A 23,603-nucleotide genomic window follows, 5' to 3' on the forward strand; every position below is an offset into this window, starting at 1 on the left:
CCCACCCTCATTTGATGAGGCCTTTGAGGTTAGCTATCTATTGATCATCAAACTGTTGAAAATAGTAACGAAGAAGGGTTCCTTGATTTGTGCCATAATTCAAGGAGCCTCAATGAGTTTCTTTTTTAGCATGCTTGAATTCCTAAAGAATGGGAGAGTTCCTAAAAATTAGGACGAGCTATGAAGCAGTTAACTAATGCATTGAATTGGAAGGCCGAGTTATTTATCTTTTAGTGCGAGTTACTTGAGGAAAAGGACAAGTGTTTGAGTCTCAAGTTCTAGAACTTAGATAGAACGAGTTGCATGAGTAGTTAACTCAGTCAACTCAATCAATCACAAAAGCAACTTTCCTCAATTAGAAATTTGCCAACTTTAGCCATTCAAATTTCCTTTAAAAGGGGGAACGAAGGCACTGACTATATCATAATTGAGCATGGTTTGTGTGTGAGCTTTATAGAGAGCGTGTAAGGAGAAACCTTTTGCAAGTTTGGTAGGAGATTTCCCTTGGGAAGTGCGCATGAAAATAGGAGGAAATTCCTATTCTTTAGGAGCACCTATTGTGCTAGAATTTAGGAGCTCTTGTGCAAGGAAATAGGGCTCATGTGTATGCAAGGATTTATGGAGGCAAGGTCCACATTCTTGCAGGAGTTTCAAGCCTAGTCTAAGACAGGGAGATCATTATTCTCTATTGAAGCTAATTGTATTGTAAGAGGTCTATTGCTCAATCTTCTTCAATAAAATTCTCAATCAAGAAGAGGGTTTTCCCAGTTGGGTTCCCTAAAAAAATTGTGATTGTGTATTTATTTTGTTCCTATTCCGCTGCAAAATAAGTAGAGAAATTTTGTGTCTATATGAAAAGAAACTAGCTTTCAGATTGTTCATATTGGCAATTGCTGAATTTTGTGAATTTTCTACGCATAGGGCTATTGGCTAGTAATATGAACAAATAGGAGACAATTTTTCAACTAGGGGTTACCCACTTGGGTGGGTAACGAGTCTTACATTTTATGGCCATGGATTTATTGCAACAAAGCCTCTCACATTTCATGGACTAGAATAGCATAAATAATTAATAAATTTGCAGACACTTGGCAACCATTTGCAAAGCTAAAGCTTGCAAAATCACAATTGATGAAACTCCTAGTTTTGGAAACCATAGTTGTGGAATTCCCATATGTTGAATCTCTCCTTATATGTAACACCCTTGTTTTTGTAATGCAAATTATAGATATATGTTATATAGACTATTGAGCTGGATTGTATGGCCAATGGACAATCTATGTAATATGTATATAAAAGTTATTAACAAAAACACACTATTGATTGTGATATGAGAGGGACAAAAACAATTGGGGTGCTATAATTCCACGAGAGGGAATTGACTTATCCCTTTGGTCAACCTAAGTTGGTGGTTGACTAGCTCGATTGCTTAGTCAGCCAACTTGACTATCTAGTCGATTGTCGCAACTGTCTAGTCATGTTAGTTTTTGTAGCATCAAAGGTGTTCTAGTCTCGAAACTTTGTGGAGAGGCTAAAACACAGTTCTCCATAATCCAGAAATCGTTTATGGAAATCCACATAGAAGTGTCTCAATTACATTATTAGCCTAATTTTTTAATATTTCCCAAGTCTAAACTTAGGAAATCTGGTTAATTAATCAAAATTAATTGAGATAAGGTGCAAATCATGTAGAAACTCACGTGGATCGACAGGAAAATAATCTTAGCCATAGATTAAGATTTAATCATGGTCGTTGGAGTCCCAACAAAAGATTATAAGAAGTCGATGGGTAGATGGAGAACTTACATGCACAGATCGATTTTCTTAATGAGTTTGATTGTCCAGAGAGCAACAATCAGTTGTCGGAAGAGTTCGAGCTTCAAAAGGGAAGCAGAGATAGAGAAGGGCAGGGATAGTGAGGCTGAAGGAAGATTTTCCAGATCTAGCGAGTACATTGTAGAGAGGCCGAAATTTCTCCAAGAGGCTACGCAGAAGCTTCAGAGAGCAGTTCGATTTTGCTAGGGTGAAGCTAGTTATCAATTCCAGAGGCCAGAAGACATTTCCAGAGTGTCAGAAGAGACAGTTTCCCAATCAGCAGTAGGCAGGACGACTTGATTTGCAAAAGTTCCGAGTTGAAGTGTTTGAGGGACTACACAGAGGTGACGTAAGGCCTGCACAGAGCTAGGTGGACAACTTGCTTTTTAGAAGTAGTCAAGTGTCAAGATTGCTCGGAGTGAGGGTAATTTCAATCAGATAATTTTTGCTAGTATTTTCTTTACAGGATAGCCAATATTTGGCATCCAGATTGTACTCAAATTATTTCACTGTTGTATAATAATTAAAACCCTTAGATGCTGCACTGGTTTTCCCAAGTTGGGTTTTTCCGAGGACATTTGTCCAAAAATAAGTGTCAAAGTTTTATGTGTGTGTTAGCATATTTCTCAATTTTTAGTTCTATTATTTCTGCGGTTTTATTTGTGAAGGTTGCAGTGTGGTTTATTCAATATTTTCCATAGCAAATAAATTGTTAATTAACTAACAATTAAAAGAATTAATCCCAGTTGTGCAATAGGATTTCAGTAGTGAAATTTTCACATGGTATCAAAGCTTGATTGGTCAGACGGGGAAGCTCAGAAACGGAGACAAAAGAATTCGTTGTTCAGAGAGAGAAGCAGGATGTTTTTTCTGGGGGCTATGTAGAGCCTAAGCTAGGCAGATCGAATTGCTAGGGGAAGTTTGATTTTTCAGTGCAGGTTGGTAGAACATTTCGGCTTGCCAGTTGAGTGATTCCGACAGGCAGAGGGAGGAGCAGCAACTCAAATTTTCGCTGAGCAGATTCCTTATTTGGGCACAGAGGGTTTTGCAGCAGTTTGCAGAAGCAAAATCAGCTCCGGGCGGAAGAGCAATAACACACACTGAGGGAAATTTCTCTTAAGGGGTTTCGAGTTTTAGAAATCCAATTTTCCCGTTGCAGATTGGTAGGAGCTGTGGGAAGAATTCCTCACTCCAAAGGGAGTGCGTATAGTAGATCCAACAACCGAGCAGAGGGAAAGAGGGAGATTTTCGACCAGATTTAGAGATGGCCACAACGGGGCTTAGAGATCAGGATAGGTTGGGGGGAGCCTCCAACTATATCATCTGCAAGGCTAAGATGTCGTTCCTTCTGGATGAATATGGCCTAAAAGCCTATGTGGACAATGTCGTAGCAGTATCCCAGGATGCAGATCAGTTTAAGGAGTATAGGAATGAAATGGCGAAGGTGAAACGGATGATCTTGGATGGAGTTTGAGATCATATAGTCTCACATATATTTGACAAGAACATTGCCAAGGAAATGTGGGATGCTCTCTCCCAGCTATATCAGAGTTCTTCCAAGCAGCGGAAGATGTTTCTACAAGAGAAGCTAAGAAGCATCAGGATGCAAAAGGGTGAAGGCATAAATCCCTTCCTCATCAGGATTCAAGAGGTCTGTGATCAACTTTCCACAGTTAGAGGGGCACCTCAACCGACAGGATGTGGTTCGACCTACAACAGGAGGAATTGAGGTGGGCTCTAGTAAAGAGAACCATCAACAAAAGTAGCAGTAAGGCCATGAAGGGTGAGAAGGAAGAGGAGAATGTGGCCCTAGCATCAAAGAGTCCCAGTCAGCGACAGGAGGAGAAGAAGAAGAAGAAGGACCTATCTAAGGTCAAGTGCTTCAGATGTGGTGAGTTCGGTCACTACAGTACTCAATGTCCTCTCAGGAAGCAGGACAAGCACGGCCAGGCGACAATGTTTGAAGAGATAGATAAATTGTTCTCCAAGTTGGAGGAAGATTTCGCTATGTTTGCAGCTATACCTCCAAGAGTGAGGTGTGGTAATATGGAGTTATAGTCCCAGAGTTGCAGAGGTTTGGGCAGGGTCCGTTGAGGTGCCCTTCTCATGGATCATTACCTTGCTACAGGGGCCCACAGTATTCAGTAGCAGGATGGATCAGTGTCAGTGATGCAGCACAGATTCTTTAGTGGACAATGCAGAGGCTAGTACCAGTCAGATACTTAGGTGACATACGCAACACAAAGAAACAGTTGATCAGTATTTTGGATGCTTCTTACTTGCAGTGGTTGCAATTGCAGCGACAATAGATGAGAGGGAGTTGTAGTGCAGATGCAGAGTTGGCAGTAGTATAACAGTGTCAGCAGCAGCACAGATGCAACATCAGATTTGCGCCGTGGTTGGTGGGTAGTGGCAGTCAGTCACAGTGGCCAGACATCAGCAGCGTACAGAGGGTGATACAAAGATAGGGTGTTGTAGCAGTAGTGCAGCACTAGAACACCTTCCTCACTAAAAAGGAGTTTTAGTTTTTGTAGCATCGAAGGTGTTCTAGTCTCAAAACTTTGTGGAGAGGGTAAAACACAGGAGTTCTCCATAAAACATAAATCGTTTATGGAAATTCCACCTAGAAGTGTCTCAATTAGATTATTAGCCTATTTTTTTAATATTTCATAAGTCTAAACTTGGGAAATATAGTTAATTAATTAGAATTGACTGAGATAAGGTGCGAATTATCTAGAAATTCACATTGATCGATAGGGAAATAATCTTAGCCATTGAATAAGATTTAATCTTGGCCATTGGAGTCCCAACAGAAGATTATAAGAAGAAGTCAATGGTTAGATGGAGAACATACACACAGGGATCGATTTCCTTGGAGAGTTCAATTTTCCAGAGAGCAGAAATCAGTTGTCAGAAGAGTTCGAGCTTCAGAAGGGAAGCAGAGACAGAGAGGGGCAGAGATAGTAAGGCCAGAGGAAGATTTTCCAGATCCGGCGAGTACATTGCAGAGAGGCCAAAATTTCTCCAGGAGGTTGCGCAAAAGCTTCGGAGGGCAGTTCGATTTTGTTAGGGTGAAGCTGATTATCAGTTCCAAAGGCTAAAAGACATTTCCAGAGTGTCAGAGAGAGTTTCCTAGTCAGCAGTAGGCAGGACGACTTGATTTGTATAAGTTCCGAGCTAAAGCGTTTGAGGGATTGTGCAGAGGTGATGCAGGGCCTGCACAGAGCTAGGTGGACGACTTGCTTTTTAGAAGCAGTCAAGTGCTGAGATTGCTCGTAGTGAGGGTAATTTCCCTCAGATAATTTTTGCCAGTATTTTATCTACAAGATAGCTAGTATTTGGCATCCAGATTGTACTCAGATCATTTCACTACAGCATAATAATTAAAACCCTCAGCTATTACACTGGTTTTCCCAAGTTGGTTTTTTTAGGGGACATTTGTCCAAAAATAAGTGTGATATTTTTATGTGTCTGTGCTAGCATATTTCTCATTTTCCAGCGCTATTATTTCCGCAGTTTTATTTGTGAAGGTTGCATTGTGGTTTATTCGATATTTTTTGTAGCAAATAAATTGTTAATTAACTAACAATTAGAAGAATCAATCCTAGTTGTTGCAATAAGATTTCAGTGGTGAAAATTTCCAAATCGGGCTTGGTTTCCTAGTCAACTTGTATGTGTAGACGACTGACAACTTGTTTCTGCAATGGACTAAGAGATTGTGGTGGGCTCGACCAGAGCCTTGTGATATATCATTTTATTACGAATTAAATGTTTGGGGGAGCCTAAAGGTGGGAATTATGATAGATATTATTTTATTAGTAACCAAATTCTACTTACCTTAAAATGTACTAAAGGACAAACCCATCTAGGGATGTGTGTCAAGGAGCTAGGAAGAGTTCCTTGGTTGCCGAGTGGAAAGTTTAGTCCATGCATATTAATTCCTTGTGTGTAGGGAATTCAAAAAAGGGGGAAGATGAGGACACTTAGATTGTCATTCATTCTATTCATGATTGGATGAGGACTTGACTATCAAGTTGTCTAAGAGTACAAGCTGCAAGGAATTGAGCAAAGAAGAAACCTGTGACTAAAGGTTGAGGTTACCTTGATTGGATTTTACAATCATTGATCTCGGTGAGTCTTGAGATCCCAACATTGAGATTTACAGGCCAGTTTGTGCTAAAAGCCCTGGAAAGAGATGGGATACCCTGAGGGACTACATTGTAGAAGGGGATCCATTCTTTGGGTTATGCAAACTAAAGGGGAAAGAGAGGTGGTGATTTGGGATGGTTAGAGAGTTGAGTACTAGTTGATTATTGGGATATGTGAAGGAACTTAGTTAATCTTAGGAGTCATTTGTTCTTGTGGACTTATATCCCTAGCTCAGGGTGGCCTGCTGTCGAGAGAACAAGAGCAACAAAACCTACTTTTGGGTGGAATGTCCTTCATAAATTGGTGCAATTTATACAAGATAAGTGTTATGATTATGGTTTCAAGTGCTTAATATTGTGTTCTATTTGGTGTAGCTATGTTGTTCATGGTTTAGAAGTGTTTATTCATGTTTATATTCTTGTTCTTGTTATGTTATGTTATATGTTGCCTATCATCTAAGTATGCATTGTGCATTCATGATAGTGCAGGTTTGTGATACCAGGGGTACCATGATGAAGGAATTATACCTGGTAGGATGCCCAAGAGGTGGGATTGAGGTGTCAGAATAGAGTATACAGTTTATGAGCCCTTAGGAAGGTTGTAGCGGTACAATTAATGGAATCATAGTTAAGTGGAAAATATGAGCTAGGTTAAGTGGAACTAAAAATATAGCAGGTATAGAGTTAGATTGGTAGTTACATGATTCAGAAGGATGTCTGGGCTAGTAGAGAAGATGAGTTGTTCCCTGGGTTAACCTGTTCTTATAGATGATGAAGTCAACTACTCAAACGATCTGTTCCTTAGGGTCACAGATGGGTTAGATTGATTGACTAAATATGTGACAGTCAAGTTATATCAATTGATACTTGGTTAAGTTGACTTATGCTACAAAGTGGTATCAGAGCAAGATCATGAAGAAAAAATGTGTTTTAAGAGTACCCCTTACTCTCGACATTCAATAGATATTAGAGAGTATATCATAGCAACATGTCTCAGTGGGTGACGTTAGTTTTTGTAGAATCGGATCTGTTCTAGCCTTGAAATTTTGTGGAGAGACTAGAATGCATGAGATCTCCAAAACCCATAAATCGTTTCTGGAAATTCCACCTAGAAATGACTTAATTAGATTATTAGTCAGTTTTTAAATATTTCCTAAGTCTAAACTTAGGGAATATGACTAATTAATTAGAATTAATTAAGTTAAGGTGTGAATGTTCTAGAAACTCACACACAAGTTAATCCTAGCCATCAATTAAGATAATCCTAGCCATCAATTAAGATCTAATCTTGGCCATTGAAGTCTCAATAGAGGGTTATAAGAAGAAGTCGATGGGGCTTGGAGATATCACTTCAGTAGTTCGATTTCATGAGCAGATCAATTTCCAGAGTAGCAGGAATCAGTTGCCAGAGAGAGAGCCAGTGAGATCGAAGCAATGATTGAGGGGCACGGACAATGAGCCGGAGGAAAGATTTTCCAGATTCGGGAAGGCAACAGCAAGTGACTCGAATTATCCCATTGAAGCAACGCTGAGGGACTGCGCAGTGCTTCAGTCAGGCAGATTGATTTGGTGAAGAGAAAAAATCGTTCTCAGTTCCAGAGGTCGGGAAGGAGTCCCATGGGTCGGAGAGGCGATTTTCTCAGCTTTCAGACACCAAACGACTTCATCTGAGCCCAATCCAAAGCAAGTCGTCTAGCTAGCTACGCAAAGCAGTGCAGAGGCTGATGCAGTGCTCCATGAGGCTGAGTTTTGATAGGGAAAGTCCAGCCAGAGATTTCCTGTGGGAGAAGGGTAATTCCCTTTTGTATTTTACTCATCTTTTCTTGCTGTTTGGATTGCCAAATGGGCATCCATAGATGTACTCAGATTTCACTGTTGCATAATAAATAAAACCCTTACTCTCTATTTAAGCCTTTGCCATGGTCTGCTTCTTCATCTGGTCCTGATGATGAACCACACTTGTTGGTTCGAAACACGCCGGCCAAAAATTTCTCTTATGTGATTTCTACTGAAAGACTTTTCTTAATTCATTATGGATCACAGAAGCCTAAATTCAGAAAAAAAATCCTTACTGCTGCACCGGTTTTCCCAAGTTGGGTTTTTCCGAGGACATTGATCCAAAAATAACTGTGTGAATTTGTGTTTGTTAGCATTTCTTCTAGTGTTTATTCTTTCGTTGTTTTATTCATGTAGGTTGCAGTGTGAATTATTCAGTATTTGCTATAGGAAACAACAAATAAATTATTAATTAAAAATAACAATTAGGTGAATAATTTCCAGTTGCTGCAATAGGATTCAGGTTTCCGAATTTTCACATGGTATCAGAGGGCAGATGATCAGCTAAAGAGCTCAGTAGCGAAGGAAGAGGGAGTTTCGTTGTTTAGTGTGGACAACAGATCGAAACCCGACAGGGCAGTGTAGTCATCTTGGCCAAGAGGTCGAATTTCTTGAGGAGATTCGATTTTTCTGAATGTGAGGCAGAAAAAATTGATCTCTCCAAATCTAGGGATTTTGGAGGCAGAGGGATTAGCCCAATATTTTTGTAGAGAAGATCTCTAATTGGACGCAGTAGTTATTGCAACAATTTGCTAGAGAAAAGCTAGCATTGGGTGGAAGAAGAGCACACACTGAAGGAAAATTTTCCTCAAGGAACTTCTAGTCTTAAGAAGTTTGAATTCCCTTGTAGATCAGCAGTCGTTGTGTGTAGAGTTTCTCACTCCAGAAGGGAGTGCGAATAGCTAAGCAGCAACTGAGCAGAAAGGAAGAGGAGATTTTCGACATTATTTGAGATAGCCACTGCTGGGCTTCGAGATCAGGACAGGTTGGACGGTGCTTCCAACTATGTCATCTGGAAGGCAAGGATGTCCTTCCTTGGATGAGTTTGGATTGGAGACATACATAGATGCAGTGGTAGTTGTGCCCCAAGATGCAGATCAGCTGTGAAGGAGTACAGAAAGGAGATGGCGTGGGCAAAGAGGTTGATCCTAGACGGAGTTTGGGATCACATTGTTTCTCACATAGCTGGCAAAGATACTGCCAAGGATATGTGGGATACACTTTCTACACTGTACCAGGGAACTTTCGAGCAGCGGAAGATGTACTTAGAGGAGAAGTTGAGGCTCATCCCGATGCAGAAGGGGGAAGGCATAGACCCCTTCCTCAACAGGATTCAGGAGGTCCGAGATCAATTGTCAGTTGTTGGAGTAGCGCCTCAACCCATAGAGCTTGTGAGATTGGCACTCAACATTGTCTGTGAGGAGTGGCAAGTCTTTGTCCAAAGCATATTGGGCAAAGACAAGCTACCAGAGTGGGATAGGATGTCGCTTGACTTGCAGTAGGAGGAACTGAGGCGAGCTCTTCTAAAGAGCTCCATCAGTGGTAGCAACAGCGGACAAAAGCAGGTGAAGGAGGAGGAGAATGTGGCCCTCGCATCTAAGGGTCCCAATCAGGGACAGGGGGAGCAGAGGAAGAAGAAGAAGGACCTGTCAAAGGTCAAATGCTTCAGATGTGGTGAGCTCAGTCACTACAATACCCAGTGTCCTATCAAGAAGAAGGACAAAGAGGAGAAGCAAGACCAATAGGTAGTATCAGCAGAGATCGATAGGCTGTCCTCCAGGCTAGAGGAAGACTTCGCCATGTTTGGTGACATACCCCAAGGAGTGAAGTGGGGTGACTTGGTTTTGTAGCCCTAGAGAGCTACAAATAGGCAAGATCCCTTAGGAGCTCCACCTCTTGGATCAGTACCCTGCTACGGGAACCCACAGTATTCAGTAGCAGGATGGATCAGTGGCAGTAGATGCAATCTGATGCCAGAGTGACAGTGCAAAGTCTAGTTGCAGTCAAATGCTAGGGAGCGTAGTGCAGAGTTGGCAACAGTGCAGTTGGCACAGTGCTGAGTCAGTAGCAACGCAGATGCCTCAGTGACAATGCAGATACTAGTAGCAATCAGAGACTCGGGTGACAGATGCATCATACTGATCACAGTTGATTTAGTATTTAGGATGCTTTTCAATTGCAACAACAACAAATGAAGAGGGAGTTGCAGTGTTGACAGTAGTTTAGCCGAGTCAGCAGCAGCACAAATGCCACAAATATCAAAGTTGTGTAGTAGTTGGTGGGCAGCAGCAGCCAGACATTAGCAGCGTGACAGGAGATGATGCAGAGATAGGGTGTTGCTACAGGCGGCATCAACGCTAGAACACATTCCTCGCTAAGAGGGAGTGTTAGTTTTTGTAGCATCAGATTGTTCTAGCCTTGTAATTTTGTGGAGAGGCTAGAATGCATGAGATCTCCAAAACCCAGAAATCATTTCTGGAAATTCCACCTAGAAATGACTTAATTAGATTATTAGTTAGTGTTTAAATATTTCCCAAGTCTAAACTCAGAGAATATGACTAATTAATCAGAATTAATTAAGTTAAGGTGTGAATGTTATAAAAGCTCTCACAGATTGACTTCAAATTAATCCTAACCATCGGTTAAGATCTAATCTTGGTCGTTGAAGTCTCAACAGAGGATTATAAGAAGAAGTCGATGGGGCTTGGAGAAATCACTTCAGCGGTTTGATTTCATGAGCAGATCGATTTCCAGAGTAGCAGGAATTAGTTGCTAGAGAGAGAGCCAGTGAGGTCGAACCAGTGATTGAGGGGCAGGGACAGTGAGCCAAAGGAAAGATTTTCCACATTCGGGGAAGCACCGACAAGTGAGTCGAATTATCCCAAAGAAGCAGCAATGAGTGATTGTGCAGTGCTTCAGTCAGGCAGATCAATTTGGTGAAGAGAAAAATTCGTTCTCAGTTCCAGAGGCCGGGAAGGAGTCCCAGAGGGCCGGAAAGACGATTTTCTCAGCTTCCAAAGGTAGAACGACTTCATCTGAGCCCAGTCTAGAGAAAGTCATCCAACCAACTACGTAGAGCAATGTAGAGGCTCACATAGTGCTCCAGGAGGCTGAGTTTTGATAGGGAAAGTCCAGCCAGAGATTGCCTATGGGAGAAGGGTAATTCCCTTCAGTATTTTACTCAAATTTTCTTTCTGTTTGGATTGCCAGTTGGGCATCCATAGATGTACTCAGATTTCACTGCTGCATAATAAATAAAACCCTCACTGTTGCACTGGTTTTCCCAAGTTGGGTTTTTCTGGGGACATTGGTCCAAAAATAACTGTGTAAATTTATGTGTGTGTACTAGCATTTCTTCCAGTGTTTATTCCTCTGCAGTTTTATTTGTGTAGGTTGCAGTGTGAGTTATTCAGTATTTGCTGGAAATAGTAAATAAATTGTTAATTAAAAATAATAATTAGGTGAATAATTTCCAGTTGCTGCAATAGGATTCAGGTTTCTGAATTTTCACATGTGACTGGGGCATTACATTATAGATTAGAGAACTGCAGTAACCCACTCTTTGTAATAACATTTCTGCAGACCCTATCCTAGTTGAATCCCAAATTGCCTTAAATAGGGAATCAACCACCAGTTTACTTGTGCGTGACCCCAAGTATAATTGGTAGAACAAAATTACCAGTTGTCTTAATCTTCTTCCTTTCTCGATAGTTTCCAATTTCCTCACCATCCTGGAAAAAATGTTGTTTATTTTCAAATGATTTTGGTTGCATGGTAAACAATTACATGTTGAACTTCTCTATTTAGGTATGATTCTGTTCGAAGTAGCCCAAAGTATTTTGGACAGACTATCTATAAAACTGGGTTGCTTTATCAACCACTTGATTGTATGTACCAGGATCTATATATTGCAAAAGTTGCTCCAAATGTTATAGAAGATCTGTGGATAAGTGATCCTTTTCTACTTCTAGGTGAAAATACACAACTTGTTTAATCAAATATTCAACACGTTGATCATATTGTAGATTTGTTTTCTTCAGTTCATCATTATAGTACGCAACTCCTAAAATACAGCTTTAGAACCTTTGAACATGAAAACTCTGCAAGGAAGTACTAAATAGCATCATCCAAAGAAGTATAAGGTTAAATATCATTCTTCTAGCTATGCTATCTCAATAGAATCCTTGCAAGGTAGTTGCAAACTCCAAAAACTTTTCATCAGAATTGGTAACTTTCCATGCAAAAAAAATCACTTCGCAGGCTCGGACATGTTGCTTTTTGTTCCCAGTTCCAACTTCATTATGAAAAAATATCAATTGCAGAGCCGCCATATATGTGGAACTCTATCATACCATTAGAACTTTCTTCAACCTCTAACCACTACAACAAATCTCTTCGCTGGACAGTGGATGGCCAATACTTTGGCAACACAACCAAAAATGTTTTATTCCAATTTGAATTGCAATTACTCAAATTTACGGATTTCAGAGTATCCAATATCATAATGAACAGGAAATGAAATCACATTAAATGCCGAATTCTCATAGACCAGATTCTAATCCCCAAGAATTATATGCAAATATTTTTTGCATTAATTAGAAATATGTTGCTCTCCCAAAGCCCATATTCTCCCTCCTGCTAACTTCTGACACTAACGATAGTGATGATTAGCCTATGATCTTTGCAATATGACACAACGCATTTATTGTTCCATGTATTTTGCTCCATCGTCAGCCAACAAATCAACCCCACATTTGATCCCACACATCCCGAGGTTGGTCCTGCTCACAAAATCCATCAAATCAACTTCAGAACTTCTCCAATCAAACTAGTCAATAACCCCTCTCTAATTCCTTGAATGACCTTCCAGTAATTTAGAATATCATGACCATATTCAGCATGTACAAATTCTAAGAGAATGTTATACCTTGCAGCTTATCACTTGCTACAGACTAGTGTAACTCTTAAGTTGCCCTGAATTGCTTTTGAGTTCCCTTGTATGTTGGTGGCTTTGTTAAGAGTTTCTAACAGGTTTAGCATGTTCATAGAACTGATCCTGCATCCAACTCTGTGAATCATGATGGTTTGCATATGTGTTCTATCCTTTTATGTTTATTTTATGTTCAAAAAGGGTTTTGTGTCTGCTTTTTTTTATTACTATTGTCTAGCTATTTATTTCTTGCATTTTGTAGATTGCTGATGAGAGTTGATTTTGCATTCCCATCATGTATTTGCACTGGTTGTATTCTAAGTCCCACTGATGTACTATTATGGTCATTCGTTGCTCATTACATCATATCTGATCACAATTTACAAAAAAATCTTCAGATCCGACAAGGGTGCAATCAAACACTATCTGAATGCCTTAAAAAGGAGTTCCGAGTCACAATAAATACACTGAGGGGTGTAATATCCAATGATATGTATGAGGTAAGATTAGAATGATTTGGATCTTTTTCTCAATTGCCAATGCTAAATTTTTATTTTCATTGCTTCAAAATAAATGAGATTGATTGTGAATCAGTTACATTTTGTATCTGACATATATGTCTCTTTTTGAGGATGTTTCTGAAGGGTATCCGAGCTATAATGATTGAAAAAGATAACTCTCCGAAGGTTTGCACTATTGTGACTATTGGCTTTTCCTTTGCCACTATATCATGTCTACCAAAACAATGTCAACTATTAATTATCATTTTAGAATTGCCAAATACATGAAAGTGTTCTGCACTCACCGTACTTACATATAGCTTATACAATTTCCTGTATTCTTTTCAAAAATTGGCAGTGGAATCCTCCTTTGGATGAAGTCACAAACGAGAAGCTAAACTTGGTCTTCAAACCATTCAATGAGGAGTTTGAATTACAGCTACCAGCAGAGAACAAAATATCAAGGTTGAAGTCTTTTTCTTAGGTGTTGCCCCATATTTCACTTAGTCTTATAATTACTGTTTTTGACCAGGGAGATTTCACTGTATTTGTATTGCAGGTGGGAAGGAAAATATGAAAGTTCAGGTTACAAAAAATAGGAGGCGGCTAGTTCTACTGTATATGGATCAGAATAAGGAAAAAGGATAATGCAAATTCTACTTACGACTTGGAGAAAAGTGATCATTGGCTTCTAAGAAATCAAATATTTCATCACCATGCTGCTTGTCACTAGACCACACTCCCTTGGGCCAGGTGCAGGTGCAAGTCCTGGGTGACTTTGATGGCATAGATTTGCCCCTCATACCACAGCCGTTTAGTCAAAGAGATTCTATAAGACGTATTTATTAAAAGAAAAAAATATTCAACTATTAAAGAACCTCTTTAGACAGTTGAAACACTGGCTCTTTGACCACATTACCATTGATATAAAGAGTTTAGTATATTATACTTATTTACATTTCTATTTATCTTGTCATTCGCTACAGAAAAATGGTCATACTTGTTCTTTATTCCCTTCCATCAAATGTTGCACAAGGATTTGTGTGTAGTCAAAATATTAAAGCAGAAAAACACAAGAAAACTACTAGCAGAACATGCATAGAAGAATTCAGTCCAAACCAATGTATATTTTGGTTGCAGACTGACATCGATTATTATTCTACTCTGTGACATCCTATGGGTGAAGATCTTTGTAATAGTCTCTCCAAAAAGGTTGAGTTTTCGTGGACTCCAAATCTGCAAGTTTTTAAATATCCAACCTTGGGAAAATTGAAATAACTATGAGAATAGTTGAATAAAATCTAAAATAAAAAATATATGTACATTTTCAACTTAAAAAGGAGTGATTGGTGTATCATTATCTTATGGAAAGAATGCGTGTTTAATATATTTGACTTGCCACCAGGGGTCTTGGTCGACTGGTGACATAGACAGAGTATTAAACCATTCACCAAGGTTCTATTCTTCTCGTAGTTCGAGCTCTACCCAAATGATGTGGTTAAAAAAGGATGAGACTAAGTGCAAGTTACCCCTCATACCCGGCGTCTAAGCTGAAGGGTGTGTTTCTTGAAACACCTTCCAAAAATAAGATTAATAACATATGATCTCAGAAAATTATTAACTCGAAAATAATCATGCGTTAATGAATTGCAAATTCTCCAAAAGTCAAAGTTATCAGTCCCTTCGTATATGATGGAACACTATATGGATTTATTTTAAGGTCCGTTTCTCTTTATCAGTCCCTTCATACATGATGGAGTACTATATGAATTTATTTTAAGGTTCGTTTCCCTTTAGAAAGTAAATTTTCATCAATATACAATGCATAATCTACTTTTACAGAATTCAAGCCATTACCCTCTAGCCATTAAGTGTTTCTTCTACTAAAGTAGACACTAGTGTAATGGTGTGCGAGGACCGATGAAGAGGACCAAGAACATATGCTTTAGAACAGGAACAGTGTGTAAAAGAATTGTGAATTTCATTTTTAACAAACAATGGCCCATACAAAGGCTACTTTATAATAAGCAAGGTAATGATGGGATAAATTCGACTGAATTACATTCAGTAGTAACAGAATACATTGTTGCATATATAGCCAGAGAATAGAGGCTTTCAATTGAACTATAAGAGCTACACCCCGTCCAAAGGAAGGATATCCTAGATTTTCTTACGAGTGAACAATTATACTACCAGGATTAAGCTCTGATACGTCATTTTATCAAAGCTTGTGCCTCTAATCATTTCCAAATTATAATCTGGTCTAGATTTTATTACTAAGTTGATATGTTCATATAAGGCCCTCTAATGTTGCATAATGCATTGATTCGAAACTGGATTTGACTCGTGCCTTGGATGTATTGCTCACCATATCTATTGCTCGAAGGCCCTAAGAAGATGGCACAAGAATTGATTCACTTTAATCTTAACTATGTGACCCGTGTGGTCATGTGCTTCACAACTTCTAATGGTGAATCAACTGCTTAATCAGATGCAAAGTTTATCAATCCCTCCATGCTTTTTTGATGCACTGCAGCATGCTTGCATTCTCTAGACCATACACATCTTTATAATGATTAACCTACGGAATGATGTGACAGTGCAACTCTTGTGAAGTAGTTAACTACATTTACACCTTACCTTTCACACTTTAAAAGATTTGTTCACATTGAATCAAACATGTATGCAACTCATGCCAAGTAATAAGAGATCATTTCATTAGAAGATAATGACATCAATCGTAGCATTAGAGGAGATTTCAGCGTAAAAGTGCCTATGAAATTTTCACGTAATTTCCATGTTATAATATGTAAACCAATCCAAATCCTTTAAATTTAAAGAGGAGTACATGTAAATAGTTTGGAGGGAAAAGAAGAAAAACAATTTTTTTACTTGTATATTTGGCTTATCTCCTTATAAGTTTACCCAAATTTCAAGTGTAGACACTCGTTCGATGAGGAATTAAATTCCACATTCAACGAGTACCCATTATGCATACTTTTGAGAAGACCCACATTGACAAAAATTGAAGATACATTAAAAAAGCGTGTTCAACACGATTTTTTAATGTATCTTCTTTTTTTTTATCAATGTGGGTCTTTTCAAAAGTATGGATAATGGGTATTCGTTAGATGTGGAATTTAATTCCACTTCCAACAAATGTCTACATTTGAAATTTGGATAAATCAATAAGGAGATAAGCAAAAAATACAAGTAAAAAAGGTAGTTTTGTTCTTTTCCCTCTAAAATTGATGGCTCTTATTTTATTATTTTTCCTTAGGAGGCCAATTTTAGGCTGAAATTTCCTCTAATTATTTTTGGGTTAAGGATTATTGCGATCTTAGCTTTAGCTAATCTATCCAATATTAAAAGTGTAGTAAAGAAAGTGGTAGATTGAGGATATGAGCACAACCCACCCCTCTCAACAAAGATATATTTTTATGTATTATGTACATATATACAAAATAAAATGTGAAGTCATTGGACTAAGCTCTTTACTATTCTAATTTATTGAAACTTAACCACCATAACACTCATTGGTTGCTTTATATTCCTTTTGATCCATTCATGTTTTGCACTCGTACACCCTCCCTTGCCCCTTGCTTGTTTGGTGTTCTGACCTCTTTGGGTCTTTGTTAATTACTGAGACATTCACTTGAGGCATTTTCTCTACCCTTTCTTCCCATGGAAAAAGTAGGGTCACCTTAAATCCTTGAATTGATAACCATCTTTTGACTAATTGAGCCTTCTCCAACCCAGGCATCCCTTGGGATCAACAAGGAGTAGTACATGAGTATTCACCTATTGTCCATTGACTTCGCCTTTGAGCTTGATCTTAGGTCGTTACTCATCCTTCGTGGATTAAGCTTGTGGAGAAACCCTTAGGTTTTCAAGGCATTAGATTCTCACCAATGTTTGTGTTACTTAAGCCGACATTCTATACCATACCATATCTCAATTGATTGACATAATTTTTCCACTACATGTACATTCTCATAATGATTATGTTTATATGAAACAAAACCTTGTTACTTTGTATCTTGGACAAGCCATCCTTTGAAAGGTGTTGTTAAATGAACAGACCAATCAACATTGTGGAAGGCTACTCTCTCTCTCTCTCTCTCTCTCTCTCTCTCTCTCTTTGGGAATAAAAACCAGTCAACGGAAGTATTTAGTGAGCATGGTCACTGAGAAGGTTCTCTTCAGGGAAGCAGTGGGAAGTCAAGTAGCAAAAACATTGTATTTTTGGGTGTAGTATTATGGATCATATCAATAGTTGGGGATCACTTGGGACTCTTTGCTTTGGGTCTTCATCATTTGAGATTGATGGTCCCCATCAACTTCTAAATATGGGAACTTTTCATTAACCATACATCAAAAATGCAATTGACACAATTTACTTTAATAGAAGGGCTCTTCATTCTTCCTAATTAGATTAAGTTGAACAACTCTAGCTTAAGACTAATGACTACTTTGTAAACTTGTCTTTATTCCTATTGTGAAGTGACCACACAAGCAAAAAACAAAGAGCCATGAGAAATCAAATGAGAGATAACAAATGTAAGGGGTGCGATCAATAGCTAAACTACATTACATGCTTTTGAACAAGCATAAGCATACAGACAAACCATGTTACAAAAGCATATAAACAAACCATGCTACAAAATGTTGTTCTTCCCAATATAATGGACTTGAAACCACTAACCAAGTCAAGTGAGAAATATAATATATTATTTACTATTGTGATACAACAAGAGGTTCAAATAGCATGCATACAAATGAAAGTACAATTATAGTAAAGCTGGCCTTCAAGATTAATTTTCATAAATTCTCACCATTTCCTCCCTCCTTAAAGGAAAATTGTCTTCAATTTCTATTGGAGTTAGGGATGTTGCTACTCATTGGAAGAACTTTACTTGGGTAGAACTTTAATTGGTGATCTGCTTTTGTCTACTATTTCGAGGGCAGAAATCAAGTAAGGTACCTTCAAACACGAGCCTAAAAATGTGAGATGATTGTTTTAAGGTGAGCAACATGGACTATTACCCCTCATATAACATGAGGATTTCATCACACATTACATGGAATTGTAGGATGGTAGCTTCATGAGGATGCCACTTCAATTGGGTTGCTTGAGTACTTTGGATTAGAGGAGAGCCATTTCTCCTTTATGGTGGATTGTCATAGCTTAGTCCTCTCTTCATGGTTGCATGTCTTTTATTGACAGATCAACATGCTAGTGGATATTTGATGATGATGCTTGCTCCTTCATATGACTTATATTAGTATCATTGTATTACTCCTTGCACATATGTATGATATCTCTATCCTCCCAAGGGGTTGAGCGATGATGATGTGTGATGCTCTGGTTCTTATTGATGGAACTACCTAGTAATTATTGATGGATGTGTTCAACATGGTGACATGACATGTTTTCATTGGTTGGAGGCTTACATCTAGTATACGAAGAAGATTTTGATTAGCATTTACTCACATATTTGATTGACTTTGTTCTTGCCATCTTGTGTCATATTTGTTGACTTAAGTGGTTTTTGGGTTTTCTTAATATGTAAGTGGTATCAAATATGATAAATTTTGGGTGTGATTATCAAAGCACATAATGCATGGTAAGTATTTCCCTTGAAAGTTTGGTGTGCAAGTGTAGAGATTTGGGTGCATGGACGCTTTCTTAGAAGAATGAGATTAGTTAAATGTTGTATGGCTTGTAAGGGATGGGACCCTTTAGGTTCTTTAAAGTCCAAAGTGTATACATAAGAGGGATTTCATTTAAGTAAGACATAAGTTATCTAGATTTTAATCTTTGCTTGTCAAATGACATAAGCCATAAACTTACGTAATCTAACTTGTTTAACTGTTGTCCTACCAAAATGAAAGGGGTTGAGGGGAGATGATGTAATCTTATAATCTGTGCCCTTCTTGTGTAGTCAATAGGTCTTATAATACACAGAGCATCAATTCCTCCTGATCTTAAAAAATAAATCTCATAGAGGACTAACTTGTGCTTATATTGGTATGGATTTCCAAGAAAATGATTGCAACAATGTGATGGTGTAACATCAAATTCTATAGTATAAATGAAATGCTCTATGGGAAAAGTAACATAATACTTGTTTGTAACCAATGTATGGTATTCCTACATCTTGACCCATCTAAGTTTACAAGCGTTGGGAAAGATAGTGGTTGTAGTTGTAGTTCATCAGCCAAACACTAAAATGAGGTTCTTTTGGTTGTCATTATATATGATCCATTAGGCTATATTGTTCTTGATTGGGCAATTATGTCTAAAACTAGCATCTCTATTGTATGCAAAAAAAAGGCATTACAACTAGTTGAGGATTTAAGGAGTTGGAATTTCTAATGTCTATTTGAGTGTCTCTAGTCTCTTGTTATTGTTCTGCAATGACGGTTGGGCATGATTTGCTTGAAGGGTGAAAAAATCATCATTTGAATGGAAAAACATCTTATGATAGCCTCAATACGTATCTTCTCATTGCTTAGGGAAGCAAAATTATTTGGTCCCTTGTGTTGCTTAACTTTGAATTTCAAAGAAAAATAGTCCAACTTGTTCAAGATGGGATGTTGGACTCCTAATTCATTTCTTAAACATATAAATAAATCCAAAATAAATTCAACGTAAAGATTTTCTTTAACATCTAGTTCCTTAGTTTGATGGATAACCAATTGAGTTGATTAGGATATTGTTGTACATATTGTCTTGGTAGCTATCGAAATTGCAATCAATGTTTTAATATGGCATCCTTGTATTTAAGGGAGTATAACCACTTACAAATTGTCATTTCTTTGTTGATTAGGTGGTTGATTTGTTGCACCAATGAGTGAGCATGTGAATGCCATCTTAAGAGTACTTGGTCATTCATATGGAATTCGGAAAGCATGATCTTTTGAAAATTGTTGATTTTCTATTAGGCCTTGGAATATGCCTCGAGACTCCTAATCCATGCACCAAATTTATCTCCTTCAACCAAACCATAAAAGTGAGGTATTGTGATTTTGGTATACAACTTGAAAGTCAAACACAAGGGGAGGATGCTTGTCGTTGTTAAATGTCTTCTAGTCATTTGAAAATTTTGTTGCCATCCCATTAACTATAGGGACACGGTCATCATATTGTACATCATTTTTGCTTGCTCTACTTTTGCCACTAATCTACAAGCTCTTCAACCCTTAGTTGAGATAGATTTGAATCTCGGTGGGATTTGAATTTTTTATGATGTCACCACATTGGCATAAGGGTCATGGTCACCTGGACAAGACTTGATTTTTGAAATTTTATTTCTGTAATTAGCATAATTGTGTTGAGAGAGGTGAGGTACATTCTACAACCGAGATGTGCAATATTCATGCTTATAAATCAAAATGGTAAAACTATTAAAAAAAAACCTATAATATAAACTTAATGTTAAAAATTAACAAGTGTGTGTGTGTGTGTGTGTAGAGAGAGATCACCCAAAATTTTCTATCTGGAAAAAGCTAAAGGAAGTCCAAAAACACTAGGAACTAAACATCGTCATCTCATTTTCTTCCCCACTTTGAAGTTATTTCTTCCTAACTTAGGGGGATATCCTTAAAAATGCACAATTATTTATTTAAAAAAAAAAAAACTAAAATTTTTGTAAGTGCTAGAATTTTACACGGAAAATGATGTAGAAATTTGATTTGAATTATTGGCACAGGTCCCAATGCAAGTATAAGTAAAAAAACTCATAAATTCAAGTATAAAAAAGGAATTACAACGAGCTCATTTGAATGTCTTAAGGTTTTCTTTGTTAAATTAAATGTTGTTTTTACTTTTTTCTTTTTTAATGACTTTTTTACATTTTTAGACCTTTTCAATGCATGGAAATTAAGAAAAACAAAAGTTCTCTCTATTTCTGCATTAAGAGTGAAATTACCAATCAGTCTATTTCTGCATTAAGAGTGAAATTACCAATCGGTTAAGCTTGTTGTAGTCTAAGAGGAAATTGAATAAATATGACTTAAGATGTTTATGATAGACAAATTATTAGATAAGGAAGTGGTTTTGCTTTTATCTAAATAATTAAATGACTAAAATGAATAGACCAATCTGTTATGGAGTTTAGAAGATGAAAATAAGAAAGTGAGTAGGGTGGAATAAAGATCAAATTTCTATTGCTTAATTTCTATAAAAAATAAAATAAAAGCAAGGAGGGGCTATGAAAATTATAAAAATGATTACATGTAAAGAACAAGAGATAATCGTCAAAGAATTGCTTGATTACCTTTATTACCAAGGGTTGTAGAGAGAAAAAAGTCCTTAACAGGTTTGAATAAGAAAGAACTATCCAAGTACAATTGTCCTCAACTTGATGGGATAGGTACAGTCATGATCCAACAAAGAAATCTCCAACTATCATAGGCACAATATGCTCTCTCTCAAATTACTCTCTCAAGAAGTCATTAAGTAATGAAAGGGGAAAAGACCCCCCCAAAAAACTGAAATTAGTCAAACTTCGTTAGTGCTACTGAAATTCGATAATTTTATTTTGCAAGGCAACAAAAGTCCTAACTTGCAGTAGTCAAACCCAAAAACAAAAAAAATGCAACCATGTCAAGGTTGACATGCTAGCAAAACAGATGTGAATCCTTGATAGTTATAGTGTCTACCCTATATATTTGTAGGCCTTGTTGTCACTGTATGGCCCTCTTTCACTTATTTTTGTTAATATGCCAAAGACATTTTTTAACACTGACAATGCATCTAACATAAGCACATGAAAATAACTTAAGTGCAAAGGCCACGTCTTCTACAAAGTCTTCATCCTTAGTAGTGGCTCTAGTCTCCCCAAGACTTCAAGTATTCTCATTAATACTTTTTGTAAGCTCAGAGATATTTTGCTCAATGTCCTTTAGTGCAAATAGGTGATTAGGGTCTTCTTCTTGTGTATCCTATTGGACCCTTATTTCTACCATTCATATGGATGAAATAGTCCAATGTGTTGAAATTTCCATCAAGCACAAACAAGAACAATGATGATAATACTACAAAGAGGTGTCTACAATGTCTCCACTACCAACCCACCAGATTGGTGTCATATGTGATTGGGATCCACCATAAATTTTATGTAAAGCAAAGGACAAAAATGTATATTAAGGCAATGAAAATATCACCCTCAAAAGCCTTCACTCAATTTGTTACATTAGAGTAGTGAGGTAATATGCCTTGAGCTTATCCCAATTACGTATTTCTCCAATGGGAGGGATAAAATACAAAGTCAATGTCCACTTTGTAGTTGAGCCTTGAGGTAATAGGCCTTGAGCTTATCTCACTTGTATATTCCTCCAATCCAAAAGCTCAACTACAAAGTCAATGCTCACTTTGTAATTGAACTAGAGAATATAAAATTGGGAGAAGGATTGTCTATAGGTGGATCACCCAATGGTTAGGTGGGGAGGTTTGGTCCCCATGGGTCTTGTGGCCCAATCTCGAGAAGTAATATGTAATGCTCCAAGTGTGATTTCTTCAGGTGAAAAAAAAAAGTGGATCACCCAATATGTAAAGTAAAAGTATGTGACATTATTCAACTTAAACCTAATAAAAATGACCCATTAAACTCTTTATCTTCAAACTTCTATCTTATTCTTTCTCATTTAATATGTTGTTATGTTGTATGAGGGCCCCATCCTTTAGACCAACAATTCTAGATGATTTGAAATTTCAAGGACTTTCCTACTACTAGGAAATTTTTCAACACGAGTGTGAACTTCATCAGGGATTGTTGAAGTTTCAAACCATACCCACCCTATTATTTGCAAAATGTGGGGACTTTTTGAGATTTCTTTAGAAAGCTCCCAGTATTCCCCACTCTAAGCACATTATGAAATCATACTGAAAATGATGTTATCTCACATTATGTTATTAGTCCTATAGAGAACTTGAATTTCCTACTACTATAAAGACATTACAACATTTTTCCACCAAAAACACTATAGGTAAAAATGATTAAATACATAATGCAAGAATAAAGAAGATCATGCCAAGACAAATTGATGAAAATATGCCATATGTTGAATCCAAGAATAAAAGCATTGAAAATAACATTTGATCACAACACCACAAATAAGCTTGGTAATTTTTATACTTGTAATGAAAAACTTCTTGTATCATTCAATATTGCAATGGTTAAAATACATAAAGATGAAAATGGTAATAAACTCTAATAGATCTTATCTCATAATGAATCACCAACCACTAAAGAGAGAGGAGATACGAGAGAACTTGACAAATAAATTATATGGTATTGTTGTGCTCTCAACAACCCCCGTAAGTTTTAAGCAAAGCTTGTTGCCACATCTTTCATCTTTTTAGGATTT

The 23,603-nt window shown here is 37.5% G+C and overlaps 1 protein-coding gene across 1 annotated transcript in view; it reads left to right on the forward strand.

Moving 5' to 3' along the window:
- The window catches only part of LOC149171934 (3-hydroxyisobutyryl-CoA hydrolase-like protein 5), a 227,365-nt gene extending 213,184 nt beyond the window's left edge, over positions 1-14,181 (forward strand). The window contains exons 13-16 of the mRNA XM_089424157.1: positions 13,128-13,229; positions 13,374-13,415; positions 13,588-13,694; positions 13,789-14,181. Of these exons, the coding sequence (XP_089280283.1) occupies positions 13,128-13,229; positions 13,374-13,415; positions 13,588-13,694; positions 13,789-13,828 (291 nt within the window). The 3' untranslated portion in view covers positions 13,829-14,181. The remainder of the gene's footprint in view (positions 1-13,127; positions 13,230-13,373; positions 13,416-13,587; positions 13,695-13,788) is intronic.
- The last annotated feature ends 9,422 nt before the right edge of the window (positions 14,182-23,603 follow it).

Source organism: Pinus tabuliformis, chromosome 4_2 (assembly GCF_031772625.1).
Source record: "Pinus tabuliformis cultivar Carrire ecotype Pingquan chromosome 4_2, CPIR1, whole genome shotgun sequence".
NCBI lineage: Eukaryota > Viridiplantae > Streptophyta > Pinopsida > Pinales > Pinaceae > Pinus > Pinus tabuliformis.